General features: G+C 52.0%; 1 protein-coding gene across 1 annotated transcript in view; it reads left to right on the top strand.

The window, feature by feature from the left end:
* Positions 1–11,224, top strand: part of SYN2 (synapsin II) — a 150,533-nt gene extending 139,309 nt beyond the window's left edge. The window contains exons 11-13 of the mRNA XM_070463319.1: positions 3,765–3,825; positions 7,614–7,863; positions 10,308–11,224. Of these exons, the coding sequence (XP_070319420.1) occupies positions 3,765–3,825; positions 7,614–7,863; positions 10,308–10,443 (447 nt within the window). The 3' untranslated portion in view covers positions 10,444–11,224. The remainder of the gene's footprint in view (positions 1–3,764; positions 3,826–7,613; positions 7,864–10,307) is intronic.
* The last annotated feature ends 3,205 nt before the right edge of the window (positions 11,225–14,429 follow it).

Genomic DNA, 14,429 nt, shown 5'->3' with positions numbered 1-14,429 from the left:
CTGTCAGGGGAACAAGGTGAGGCCCTGAGGGAGGGGACCAGCAAGAGCCAGTCTGGTGGCTCCACAAACTGCAGGAGTTTCTCTGTCTTTCACCTGAGTATCCATCTCAGGCTGGGAAAGATTGAAGGCAGGAGGAGAAGGGGATGACAGAGGACAAGATGGTTGGATGGCATCACCAACTCAATGGACATGAGTTTGAGCAAACTCCGGGAGATGGTGAAGGACAGGGAAACCTGGCGTGCTGCAGTCCATGGTCACAGAGTCGGACACAACTGAGTGACTGAAGAACAACACTCCATCTCAGGCAGTGAGACTGTGACACCAGGGGCATGTCAGGGAGCTCAGAGGAGACTGTACCATCACAGCTGAGTCGAGTTCCCCAAAGCCCAGGAACAGGAGCACACCGAAGGGGGTATTCCATGATGAGAGTGAGAACTGAGAGATGACAGAGCTTCAGAAGGAAGGACCCATTGGTCTCACTATTACCATCATCTGTAGTGTCTTATATAGGACCTGCCAGGGACAGGTACTTGTAGATATCTCAATAGATAGATGTATAGGTAGTAGATAGATAGGTGGATAATATCCCTTTATATCATGGAAACCATTTGAAGAAAGGTGCAGAGGGGGAAAATAATTTGCCCAAGGTCACAAAGCTAGTAAGTGGGAGATTTAGATTTAAACCCATCTTCCTAACCCCCAGGCCCAAATTCCACTCTGCTGCCCAGTCTTAAAGACTAACTGTCGGAGACCCAATGGAGTGTGTGTGTGTGTGTACATGTGTGCGTGTGTGTGTTGGGCAGCAGAGTTGATAGGCCACTCGGCTAAAAAAGCAGCCCTGGTGTCCTGTGTGCCCATTACCACACACCATCCTATAGTCTCCTCTTCCAATTGGCAGCCAGGCCAGGGGAAGGAAGAGCTCACGATGGGAAGGAACTCTGGGGCCTGAAGTGTCACTAACTTGACTGGATTATACAGTCTTGATGGAAACCATTTCTGCTTCTGTGAGGATGGTTTTGAATTTCCCTTATGCACCAAGCGGGCAGGCCCAGGTTGGAGGCCTCATTTTCTAATTCTCTAACCTGAGCATTTTCAGAGCTGTTCATCCAAGTTGGTCCCAGATATGGGGTGGTTTGACATCTATGGTTTAACGACGTCTTTCTCTTGAAAGACTCACACCCTACTTCATTTTGGACTTTACTGTTGCCGCACGGCTGTTTATCTAATAAGCAGTCAGTAAGGACCTCTTATGTGCTCAGTCCTGTGCCTGGTGACATTGGTAGAATGACGGCAGTCTTCATTTCCAAAATAGTCCCAATCTTAACTATTTTACCTTTTAAATAAATAGTTACCACATCAGGCCATATATCCCAGTTTTTCTTTGGAAAAAATGGGCACTGTAATTGTTAGGAATTCATGAGAAGGTGAAGACTCACTGTCCTTGCTGTCAAAGATCTGGCGATAGAAACATCATCCCAGTCTTCAAGATGATAACAAGACAGTCTATTAAGTGCTGTTATAGGATTTCAGAGGGGAGACCACAATCAAAAGGGGCAATCAGAAGAGAGATTTCACAAATGAGGTATAATTTGACTCAGACCTTCAGGATGTGTGGCATTGGATTGGTTGAAAAGGAGAGAAGGTATTTCTGGAGGGTACTTATCATAAAAGCTAGAGTGGCCTAGACTAGAGAACAAGCAGTGAAGGGTCAGGCTGGAAGGAGCAGGCACGTTTAGAACATGAGGGACAGAGGCCCAGGGGGCCTGTCCAGCCATGCTAAAGCAAGTTTCTGGCATCATCCTGAAGAATGCAGACGTCATCCTGTGGGCGACGGGAAGAGGAGGTTAGACTGCCTGGGCTCGCGTGCCAGCTGCCTCTGTATTACCTGACTTAGCTGGGCCTCAGCTTCCTTATCTAAAAATTAGGGATGTTGATACCTCAGAGAGCTGCTGTGAGGCTTAAGGGAAATACTGCATAAAATTGTCCATCGTGTTGCCTGGCACATGTATAGTGTTTTAGCTGTAAATTATTTAGAGCAGTGAAAATGTTACTTGCTCAGTTGTGTCTGACTCTTTGCGACCCCGTGGACTGTAGCCCGCCGGGCTCCTCTGTCCATGGAGTTCTCCAGGCAAGAATACTGGAGTGGGTAGCCATTTCTTTTTCTAGGGGATCTTCCTGACCCAGGGATCGAACCCAGGTCTTCTGCATTGCAGGAGGATTCTTTATCATCTGAGCCACAAGGGAAGCCCATTTAGAGCAGTAAAGTGATACAATTAGAGAAAGAGTTTAGGAGGGTAATAGGTATCTAGAAGATGGATTGGAAAGGAGACTAAAGAATTGAGAGACTATTCTAGTAGTCTAAACAAGAAATGATACAGGCCTGACCAGAGTTGGTCAGGAGGAAATAGTGAATCTTGGATGCCAAGACGGAGAGCCTGGTGGGTCTTGATGGCTGACTGGAAGGTGTGGCCTCAAGTGGCTTCGGGATTTCAGGGTCAGGGGTGAGACCCCCCTAGAAGGTCCCATGCAAGAAGGGGACGGGAAGTGTGGGCGTTCTTGCTGTGATCTGTAAGAGGTCGGGATTGTGGACAGAATGGGCACCCTCTGGTGCAGTGGCACCAAAGACATTTCAGAGGCCCCCCCTGCCTTCTCCTGCCTGAAATCCTCTTGGTAGAACAGCTGTAGGCAATGCTGTCATTGAAAGACCGTGACCCTGGCAAGAGTGGCCCTTTTGCTCTCCCAGCAGTGGAGCTGAAAACAGGCCTGCAGCAGCAGGAAGGCAGATAGAAGGCCAGATCAGGGGCCCATGGGAATGGGGAACAGTTTTAATGTGGGAGTAGGGCTGGGGGGGGCCTGTCACAAGGGAGAGCAGCACTGAAAGAGGAAGTGGGGGTGCTGAGGACTTGCAGGGCCTCTCCCGGCCTCGCCTCGGAAGCTCCCGCTGTGACATCACGGTCCGCACACTTGGCAGCCCCCGCCTCGTGGAGCATCTCCCCTGAGCTGAATTCAGGCTCCACATGCTCCCTGCCTTCAGTGCAAAGGGTAGATGAACTGAAGTCACAGGCGTCTCTGCTCCTGTCGGGGCATAATCAGAATCACAGCTGGGAGGAGAGGAAGCCTGGGAGTGGAGCCACGGTGCTGGATAAAATGCAATTATGCTGTTAGAGAGGGAAAAACAGCTTGGCCTTGAGCACTTTTACAAACATTAAGGTCTTACTCCTTCCCTCTGGGTAAGGAGGGTCCTGGGAAACAAAAGATGGCCCCCCTCCTTCAGGTCCCTCCCCGCGGGAGTTCCAGCCCAGCCCAGAGAGTGGCTCTGACCCCTGAGTCAGCCAGCTCTGCAGGAGTTAGCGCCAAGGCTTAAGCCTGTCACCTGGCCCAGCCCCCGCTGGCGCTAGGGCTGATCCTTCCCCCAGAAGTCGGCCTGTGAGTCCCAGGGTAGCTGGCCCTCAGGCAGCCCCCAGAGAAGAAGCCAGATGCTCTTGGAAGTTTCTAGAAAGGGTCTAGAAGGAAGGGAAAGGAAAAGGGGGTAAGGGTTTCAGATACTGCCTGCCAGAGTGGTTCTCAGCCCCAGATTGCCTTCTCTTAGGTCCCAGCAATACCCCAGAGGCTGAGAACCCCCTTGAGGTGTTTGCAGAACAGCTGAAGCCCTTGGGCCAGATCCCAGTGGATCCCACTGCAGCCCCGCCACAGAGCCACAGGGTTTCTCTTGGGAATCTGCCTGGAGTTTCGTTTTTTATCTCTTTTGCATTTTTGTCTTCCAGAGTGGAGCACTTAAGGATCCGGACTCGAGCAAGACCCCGCCTCAGCGGCCAGCCCCCCAAGGTTGTTTACAGTATATTCTCGACTGTAATGGCATTGCAGTAGGGCCCAAACAGGTCCAAGCTTCTTAAAGCGATGGGTAGTTAATTTTTTTCAAAGCAGACATTTTAAGCCAAAAACAAACAAGGAAAGAAAGGAAAGCGGGGAGGGACGCAGCAGACCCTCCCACTGGTGCCGTTTCTGCATTCTTTCAATGCTGACTGGACTCTGTTCTTCCTATGCAGTGTCAGCGCCTCTGTCTGGTTGTTCACCTGTTCGTGCTTGTAACGCTCACTTAACGTTTCTCTGTATAATTTGTGAATCCAGGGCTGTTTGTCAACAGTGTACAAAAGAATTGTGCCTCTCCCAAGTTCAGTGCGACTATCCTCTGGGTGGTTTGATAGTATTTTCTTTTTTAAGTATTGCACAGTGCGGGGCGCAGTAGGACTGGGGGTGGGGGGGGGTGGGGTGGACAGGGGAGAAACAGAGACCACAAGATCAAACCTGACTCCCCTCCTTCTCCCCCCAGACTCAGATAAACCGCCCCCCTCGCCCTACCCCCTGCTTACCTCCATGAGTGAGCTTGGGATCTGCAGTGCTTTTTGCTTCCATTCTGCATGACTCGGGTAAATAGCTAGAAGTTTAAGAGATTTCCAAGGTCTCATTCCCATCGCTTCATCCGTTGAATCCGAAGGCGTCTCTCTTTTTCTCCATTTGCTAAACTTTGGTGCATTTGAGTTTCTGTGAATAGGCTGACTGTGTCCGTGGAGCTCTTGTGTTTCCTAGTGATGACATAAACTATAAAGAACAAGCTTATCTCCAGGAATGTGTTCTGTATTCGACATCCCAGTGTACCTTTCGTTTTAGTATTAACTAATTAGCTATGAGATTAGACAAAAAACAAACGGGGCCGCTGATGTGCAATATCAAAATGACTTTGTGAGTTTTTTTTCTGTGTTCATCTCAGTCCCCCCAAATTGTTTCTGAATTGGCCATCTGTGCGCTTCTGTGGAACCGAGGCTGCTTCGTTTTCCCCAAAGCTTGACCCGTGTACAGAGGTGATTGCTTAGCGATTTGGGAGCTGCTGTAAGTCTGGGAAGGACTCGATTGCACTGCCTTTGGCCTCTCTCAAGGCATGGCAACATGCGAACGAATCGGAACTGTCCTGTTTCCCACGAGCGGGTACACTGCCCTCTGAACTCTGAGGTGGGCGCCTGCTTTAGTTTTCAGCTGTTGCAGGAGCCCTCCTGAGTCCAGAAACTGACTGTCTCAGATTTTAGCCCGTGTGTGTCTGGGGCTGGGGCTCTAGGAGAGCCCTCCGCCATCTCATCCTCTCTCCTCCAACACGCACCTCCTGCGCAGGGAGGAGGCAGTTCCCTCACAAGGCCTCGGGTCAGTGCCCCCTCTTGCCGTCTCCTGGCCAGGCCGGGATGAGGCACCAAGCGGCCCCCTCTAGGGCCGTGGGCTGAGGGGTTTCACGTTTTAGAAGTGCTTTGAGCTCTGCTTTCGCACCCCCCCTCCCAACTGCTGTCACGACACGTCACCTTTCTGGATAGCCAGGCCTGAGGACTCGCTGGTGACGGTGGTGTGTAACATGATTCCTGCGTCCAGGGCTTCGAGCCCTGCTTCCTGTCTTGGCTGCGGGCAGAGTCTGAGCTGCAAGGAAATGCACTGAGTGTGAATGTTCTCGGCTGCGATTCCGCCCTGAGCTGATGTGGATGCTGACAGTAGTGTGTGCTGTAAATAGACACGTGTATTACATGCAGTTCTGCACGCCCAGGCGGGTTGCCTAGAGATTCAGGTCCTTAAAATACCTCCCAATCTGACGAAATGATAGAAAGGAGTCAAGAGACATTTTCCCAGAACGGAGGAATACATTTTATTTTTTTAATTTTGTTTTTGTCCAAGCAGTGAGCTGATGATGGTGTTGCTTCTTTGCATGTGATCAGTGTGAACATCCAGGTGCTTTTCATGTGACATTCGTGAGCCACAAACACACAGTTGCCGTTTGAATTCAGTCGGGCTGCAGGACAGTGTTGGCCACAGTCTTGTCAGGTGGGAGAGAGGAGAACTAGGGCTCCCTCCCACTGTCAGGCAGAGCTGACTGTACACCCTGACTGTCCTGCGCCCTCGGGCAGCATGCTAAGGACAGCTCTGCGGCCTGAGGCATCCGTACCACAGTGACAGAGTGCCGTTGAGGTGTTTTGCGCCCGCCTCTTTGCTGGATGCTGTCCCCCTTTGCACCGACCCGGCTGGGAGAGCCTCATCTGGCGCTGCGAGTGTGATCGGGGTACCTCTCTTTTGTGACTCTTGTACAGCTTAATGTGCAATAAAGGAAAAGTTTTATCTGTCTTCAGTGTTAAGTTGTAGTTTCTGGCTGTTCAAGCATCTTTGTACAGGCGGGAAAGCTCTCAGGTGTCTGGTCCAAGAGACTGAGCTCCCAACCTGTGGTACTTGACAAGAAAATGCTGATACAAACGATGCCAAGCTTTGGAAAAGGCGTAAACGGGTTCACGTGAAATGATCTGCTAATCTGTCATCTTTACTAGTTATCTGATTTGAACCTAGAGCTTCTTCAATGTGCAAAATTCCATTTATTTATTTACAGTAGCTTATATATGTGTAACTAACCCTGGTATGAATTGGTCATTGATGATAAAGTGGAATCCGTACCATGTAGAGGGGAAACCAGCTTACAATCATGGATGTACAGTGGTATAGATGTATGGTTCTGCCTATCCTGAGGCCACAGGTGTCCCTGTATTTCTAGAAAACTAAGTTACAAGTCTTAGCCATCCATTTTCTGTAAGCTCACTCCTTCCAGCGGGCACATGAATAGGTACTCTGGGACTGAGACTAAGAAATGAGATCTCCAGGTTGCCAGACTGTTTTCTGTCTCATTCTGGGAGAAAGGGGATCTCGGTCCTTTTCTGGGTGGGGGGGCGGGGTGCACTTCTTTGCCAAATGGTGCCCACAACATCTCCAGGAGAGAATGGGACTTGATTTTTGGAGAATTTCACCACATACACCTGGGAGGGACAGGAACCCCTAAGGATGGTACTAAGAGGCAGAAGAATTGCCTAGACATGGAAGGTCCTAGTCATGGGTGTGAGTTAACGCTAAAACAAAGCCCTGTTTGAGGTTGTGGCAACCAGGCACCCAGGCATGGAGTGGGTTGGGACTGAGGCCAACTCTAAAAAGACACAGTGTAAGTCAGTGATGGTTGTAAAGCACAGAACACTTTCTGAAGAACGTTCTTGTCCATTGTCATCTTTGATACACTACCCTCTTGAAAGATAAGTAAGACTGGGTCTTAATTGTTCACAGTTTTCTGGTTGGAAACACTGAAGTCCAGAGAAGTCAGCTGACTTGCTCAGGGACCCGCTGATAGACAGTGTCCGGGTCCCCCCAGGCCAGGACTCTTTCCACCACTCTTTCCACGCTGTGTGTGCCGTGTGGAACATGGCCCTCCTGGTGCCCCATGGGCCAGGTTGGCCCGCACCTGAGGGAGCTCTGGGGGAGAGGGGTGGTCCCAGTGTGTGGTCTGGGGGCGTTCTGTAGCAGAGCTCACCCCCGAAGGGGCTGCTCACCCCCTGCTTTCTGCCCTGTGCTCCCACTTCCGCTGTGCCTGCGTTGTTGTGAGTCTGAGGAGGCGCATGTAGAGCCGTATCCTTGGGGTAACCAGGGACTTGCTTCTTGTGACAGAGTTTATCCTCTGGTAATGAAATAACCACACCCTTCGAGATGTAAATTCTAATAAGGAAACCCTTTGATATGGTTAAATTATGAAGTTTTTCTTGTACTGAACCTAGGGGGCCCTGGGCAACCCCAAGGAATGCAACCCCCAGGCAAGGTGCTGCCTCCACGCCGGCTCCCCCCGGGACCATCAGTGCCACCTTCCTCTTGCTCCTCTTCCTCCTCTTCTTCCTCCTCCTCGGCTCCTCCGCGGCCGGGCGGCCCCACCACCCACGGAGATGCACCCTCCAGCGGCAGCTCCCTGGCAGAGGCCCAGCCACCCCCGGCCGCTCCACCGCAGAAGCCCCAGCCTCACCCACAGCTCAAGTAAGAGACAGCTCAGCCGCTCCCCGCCTCCCCTCTTCCTGGGGCTCCAGAGCTGCTAGGAAGCACCTTCAGTCAGACCTCCTCCCACAGACACTTTTGTGGGGGTTTTTGGGGGTTTGGGTTTCGGTGGGGTTTTTTTTTTGTTTGGTTTTTTTGTTTTGTTTTGTTTTTTTGGCGGGGGGCATGGTCGGGTTGGCTGGGGAGGGTAAGAAAGAGGGAAGTGAAAGTCTAAGGTCTAGCTAGAAACCCAAACCCTCCCCTTTCTTCCTGGGGAGTGACAGACAATTCAGTCAGCTACTACCCCTCTCCCATTCTGGTACTAACTTAGGGTTTGCATTTTGGGTTGGTTTGTTTTTTTTAATCCTCTTTCCCACTCTTTTTTTCCATTCCTTTTCTCTGTGTGTGTGTGTGTCTCTCTCTTCTTAAAAAAAAAAGTTCCCTTTTCTGCCTCTGACTCACAGTTCAGGGAATGTCAAGCAGCAAGGTGCCCAGAAGGAAAGGGGGAAGTAGTTAGATCCATCTCAGCTTTTCACCTTCAGCCCGGTCAGAAGGAGGTTGGTCTCTGGCGCGGCCATCAAAGGAGAGGCCTAGGCACAGACCTTGAGGGGCTGCGCCCTCTTGGGCTCCCTCGCTCCCAGCAGTGGCCCCAGAGACTTCCACCGCACTGTCCGGCCTCAGAAGACAGAGCGGGGGCCCCTGGGAGGCAGTGCAGCTGCTTATGGGAAGGGGAGCACCAGAGGGCTCAGCCCCACCTCCCCTAGACCCAGGGTGTGTCTCTCCAACAGCCCAGACGCAGATCTCTGTCATCACTGTAAGCTCAGACCCCACCGCCCCGGGGAGTGGAGGCGGTCCGTGAGTGCATCTCAGTTAAGAGATGAGACTCTCAGGGACGGAGGATAGGGGCTACAGAGTCTGGGGCTCCGATGAGCTACTCAGAGACAGTCTAGTCAGCACGGAGACAGGAAAACCCTGCTCAGAGCTCTGCGTTTCTTTGTTGAGGCCCTTCTGCTCATCAGTGACAGAGCCCGGTGAGGGCTCTGGTGGTCGATGACTGCTCCCTCTGAGTCTTTCAGCCCTGTACGATGGGCGGGCCATTCCCCAGTCCAGCTCCCCAGCCCTGGACACGGGCGCTTTCCACATCTCGCCTGCCTCACAGCCTCCCTTCAACCTAGTCGTGTTCTGTTTGTGGGCTTTTTAATCTCTCCCTCCTCCTCTTGAGCTGACTCCGGCCCCAGTCTGAGGGCAGATCTCTGGGTTTGTCACTGCCCCTGGGCTGAGCCAGACAAGTGGGAGGCTGGTCCTGGTGCCCTCGGCCCGTGCGTGCAGAGGAGTCCCTGCTGCCAGCAGCTGGCATGTTGGGGCTCATCCCCGCCCAGTGAAAGGCAGGGCACCCGTCCAGTCACCACGGGAGAAGAGATGGGCTCACACTTGTGTAGAAGGGGGTTTCTGGGGCAGCACCCGAGTTCGGGGGAGGACTGGGAGCGCTGAGACGCCGGGAGAGAAGTTCTAGAGGCAGAGGTGAGCAGGAAAGAGACAAGCTGAAGTCAGGAAGGAGAGCAGATGGCCACGGGACACCAGACCACGTGTCCCCTCCTAAGTGCTGGGCCTGGCCTCCCCTCTACCTTGTGGCCTTCACAGCCTTTCTCTCTGAATCACTAGTGTCTCGGGGGAAAATTGGTCCCTAAAATGTGTGCAATTTGGGCTTTTTTTTTCCTGAGAAGACTATCCAGTAACCTCGTGTGGGCCGAATATCTAGTTCTGTGGCCCCTGGATGCCCTGAACCTCACAGCTCTCCCCCGAGGAAGCCTGTGAGGGCCATTATGTCCACTGGAAGGGCGGTCCATGGAGCCGATAGAGTTTGTGTGAAGTCCAGAGGTCCTTTAGGAATCAGAGAAAGAAAAGCAAAGTAGAAAAGGCTGAAAAGGCCCAGAGATAAATATTACTAGACATCAGCAGAACACAATTAAGAAAGCAGGAGAGGCACGTGGCTTCCCAAGGTCAAGAGTGGGTGAGGGCTGGAACCACGACTCTGACCAGGTCTTCCGACACCGGCTCCACTCACTCTCGGTGGCAGTGGGAGAGGGAGTCCCCTGGCCCCCGTTCCTGCCTTTCACCCGAGAGAGGGCGAGGGCGTGAGGTTCCTGGGTTGGTGCCCACCCAGTTGGTGCTTCAGTGTTAAGGAGAAGAAAGGGCCTCGAGCCCCGCTCTTCTCCCTGCCTCCCCGAGGCCCCGTCCTTTCCTGCTCCAGCAGCGCTGCAGGGGAAGAGGAGGTGGGGACCGCCCAGCGCTGGGAGCCCTCCCCACGCTGGCTCTCTCCTCTGACACCCGGTCTCCCTGGGGCGGGAGCGCGCGCTCCGGGTGTCATGTCCCCGTGTCACCGTCCCTCCCTTCCTCGCCTGGAACAGCACCATCTCACATTCTCTCTGGTTTTTATCTTCTTCAAGCAAGTCGCAGTCCCTGACCAATGCCTTCAGCTTCTCTGAGTCCTCCTTCTTCCGCTCTTCAGCCAGTGAGGATGAAGCCAAAGCAGAGACCATCCGGAGCTTGAGGAAGTCCTTTGCCAGCCTCTTTTCAGATTAGGTCTGCAGACACACAGGGGGCCCCCGGCCCAACCGGGAAAGGCGTCCAAGACACTCGCCAGCAGCCGTCAGCCACGCGGGGTGGTGATGTCCCGTGCCCTTGACGTGCGTGGCCCCCTCCTCCGCTCTGTTGTGCTCAGTGACGCGGTACAGCTCAGCAAAGGAACCAGGTGAAGGTCTCAGGGCAAGGTGCCCAGCCAGCAACGGGCACCTGGCGTCAGAGAGGGTCGAGCCCCTTTCCCGTAGTCGTGAGAGTTTCCTCCGAGGTCCCCGTTCGCTGTGACTTTAGTGGCCTTACTGTGATAGCGCCGCCATGTCTTACTCTCCCTTGTGAAACCAGGGTGCCCTTCACCAAGCTCAGATGCAGTGCTAAGCATGCCCCTCTCCCACTGTAGCCAGTGCTGCCCACTTGGGGAGGAGAATATTCTTACCCTCCCCAAAATGTTCTAGGCTGTACGTGTTAGGGACTCACCCACACCTGGATCCCTTGTCACACCTGTTTAGCTGTTGGAAACACCCCTGGCCAGCACACGTGGTTCTTCGACTTCTGTGGTGGTGGAGCACCCGTGGTCTGCTGACTCCAGTGATGAAGGACCTGCGGTCCCCCCGCGCCCCCGCCATCGCCGCCCCCGCCGGCAGGGTCCTCCTGGGCGGACCGGGGTGGCCTTGAGCTCCTCTGAAGCCGTGCTGTAGAGAATGCATGCCAGTTCGCCAAGTTTTGTGTCCTCTCCAAATAAATGTTAAGCCTTGAGGTGTAATAAAAGCAGCAGTATTCACCAGCATTTGATTCAGCCCTGAGGTCTTCCCTAGGCCGCCCTGTTGACCGAGACAGCGTTGGTGAGGCCCGCGCGCGAGTGTGCGTGAGTGGAGGGCAGAGAAAGGGTGAAGCTGTCAGTGCGTATGTGACTGTCTCTGCACGTGGTTGAGGACACGACTGTCCCTCAGGTGCTCCCTAGGACGCACTTCCTTACATCGGCCGGGGCGAACCTCGTCCTCCAGGACGGCTGGACCTCCTTCGGTAACTCGGCCGCCCCACCAGTTGTACGGAATGTAGACCCTTCCTGTCAACAATAAGCTTGGTCCCCTTGCTTCTGTAGCGGCCAGTCCGAGCCACTTGTCAGGCCATCCGTTTTCTCAGCTCCAGCGCACACGGAGGTGCCGATGAGGCAGAACAGACCCGCTCTGGTGAACGGGGTCCTCCAGCCCCCAGCATCCTGAAGAAGTCTGGCTTCCTCAGGACTCCTGGGTGCTCAGGAGTGTGCTCCCCCGACCACAAGTGCTGTGAGGATGCACATGGCGTCTACCCTGATCCCAACATCTTACCTAAATAATGTCCTGTACACAATGCTCACCCCACCAACCACTCAACCAGATAACACCCGTCCTGACTCTGCGGTCTTGCTAACTTCTCAGCGCCTTCTCTAAACAGTGGGTGCTGAGAGGTCCAAGGATGAAGTCGTCTGGTGCCTGGGTCTCCCTCCAAACTAAGCCCAGGCTCCCAGGGTTCAAGGATCTAGAACTGTGCCTCTTCTTCTTTCTTTTTTTAAAATCTGTTTGTTTACCGGGGCTTCCCTGGCGACTCAGACAGTAAAGAATCTGTCTGCAATGCAGGAGACCTGGGTTTAATCCCTGTGTGGGGAAGATCCCCTGGAGATGGGAATGGCTACCCACTCCAGTGTTCTTGCCTGGGAAATCCCATGGGGACAGAGGAGCCTGGTGGGCTATAGTCCATGGGGTCACAGCTGATGTACTAACATGCACATTTGTGTATTTAATTAAAAAAAATTTTTTTTTTTGGTTGTGCTACACTACACGTGGGATCTTAGTTCCTTGACCAGGGATTGAACCTGCACCCCCTGCAGAGGAAGTTCAGAATCTTAACCTTGACGTCCTTCTGCCGACTTCTTACATTTAAAAAACAGCACGTAGAACCTCCACTCAGTGACGCCTGGGGGACAGCCCTTCTCCCACCGCAATGCACATAACCCGGGTGCAGATAGCAAACAAAACAAACCAAAGGAGGGTGGGAGGGCAAGACCTGAGCTCAAGGGAATTGAACTTCATGGTTGCTTCCATTTCCAACCAAGAGTCTCCTACTTGCTGTCACTTCTATCCCCATCCCCTGTTCCAAATGTGTTTTAATACAATGAATTTGTTTCATTAAAAAGTATTTACTGAGCATTTCTTTTGAGCCTAAACACTGTGATGGATTCAAGGAAATATTTACTAATATATCCACAGTGACTGCTAAGTTCTGGGCACAATCCTAAGCACTCAACATATATCAATTCATTTGTTCCATGCAATGTGATAGATGCTATTATTGTTTTACAGATGAGGAAACAGAAGCAAATCAAGAGTCAATAACTTGCCCAAGGTCACCCAGCTGGTCTGTGGTGGAGCTGGGCTTTGAACCCAAGGAGCAGAGCCCCATGGCCTTGCGTACTTTGTGACATTATTTTTATTTAATCGAGCAGAAGCCACGAGGTACAGTTTTATTGAACTGTACATAATGTGATAACAAAATTAGAAATGTACACAAAAATTCTTCACGTCCATACCTGCCTCCTTCCTTTGCCTTCCGTCTGTCCCTTGGCCCCAGGGAAAGGAGGGGTGGGAGAAGGTTAGGGTACTTGTTACCAGTGTTGACCCCTTGTCCTAGAACCATGAGTAACATACACAATGCATCTTATTCTGATCAAATATAACTCTGGTTCTTAAAAAATTACTCATTCTTCCACATGTGATGTCAGAGCAAAAGCCACAAGTGGCTTATTTAGAAAATGAGTCAGCCTGGAACTGCTGGGGTGTCAGAAGGGGGAGGCATTTACCAGAGGTCACACAGCTTCCTAGTCCAAAGGACACATGGATCCTATCCAGCCCTTGGTAACGGGGTGGGGCCAAAGGTGGGGGAGTTCCATTCAGAAACAGCAATCTTGATGTATAAAAAGATAAACCCAGAGAATGGGAAATTTGCTACTCTCAGCAATCAGTAAATATTTAATGAATACCATGATAAAAAATTATCTACAGCTTGCATCTCCAAAGGTTGGAGACAGTCCTCCGTAGATGTTGAAACCTTTGGTTTGTCAGCCAGCTCTGACCACTGTGCCACCTTCTCCGCAGCTGATGGGGATTCCCTACCCACATCCTCACCCCAGATGAACAGCGATAGATGCTTCATCCCTCCCCTCATGGAATCTCCACCTCCTTGGGTCAAGACAAATTTGGTTCTGTTCACCATTTATTTGTTCACAACCCTTTATTGTGTCCTTACTAAGCTCAATGAATTCTTTGAGTTAAGCAAGGCTTCTGCCCTCACAAAAGTTATAGCCCAGGAGGGGAGGTAGCATATAAACAAATATAAAGTGGAGAACAGTAAGTGCCATGAGGCTAAGGCAGTCAGAATGTTAGTTTGGAAGACTCTTGAGCTTGAGAGCATTGGTGAGGATGTGAGAAACAAGCATATTGCAAGCGGGAACATATGTTGGCACCAGCACTTTGAGGAACCATTTGGCAATACCTAATCCATAAACCCCCTGGCTCAGCAGTGCCATTTCTGGACATTCATTCTAGAGAATCTCTTGCACATGTAGTCAAAGGAGGCAAGCTAAAGAATATTAGTGTCAGCACTGTTAGTGAAAAAATGGAAACAACCGTCTGCCTGCTGTGAAGGAATTAAAACATAAATTGGTTTATTCTTACACTGGAGAACTATATAGGAGAGAGGCAAAAAGGTTTGAGGAATTCAGAGAAAATATGGAAGGGAAGTGGAAAACATGAGCCAAGGGAGTGTAACTCGGACAACCGCCATACATGTGGTTGGAGGGGCGCTTCCTCCTAGCCAGGCGGTCAGAGGAGGTGGCGCTCGGGGAGCCGTGAGCAACCCACAGGGCTGGGAGGCCGCTGGGAACAGGGGCAGCGCACAGAATTCAGGCTCTGAGCGTTTCAGCGGGAAGTCTCATCTAGGTCTATCCTCTTCATTTT

Source organism: Odocoileus virginianus, unplaced genomic scaffold, assembly GCF_023699985.2.
Source record: "Odocoileus virginianus isolate 20LAN1187 ecotype Illinois unplaced genomic scaffold, Ovbor_1.2 Unplaced_Contig_2, whole genome shotgun sequence".
Taxonomy (NCBI): domain Eukaryota; kingdom Metazoa; phylum Chordata; class Mammalia; order Artiodactyla; family Cervidae; genus Odocoileus; species Odocoileus virginianus.
Note: the sequence above shows the minus strand (reverse complement) of the source record. Positions and strands in the feature narration are given on the sequence as shown.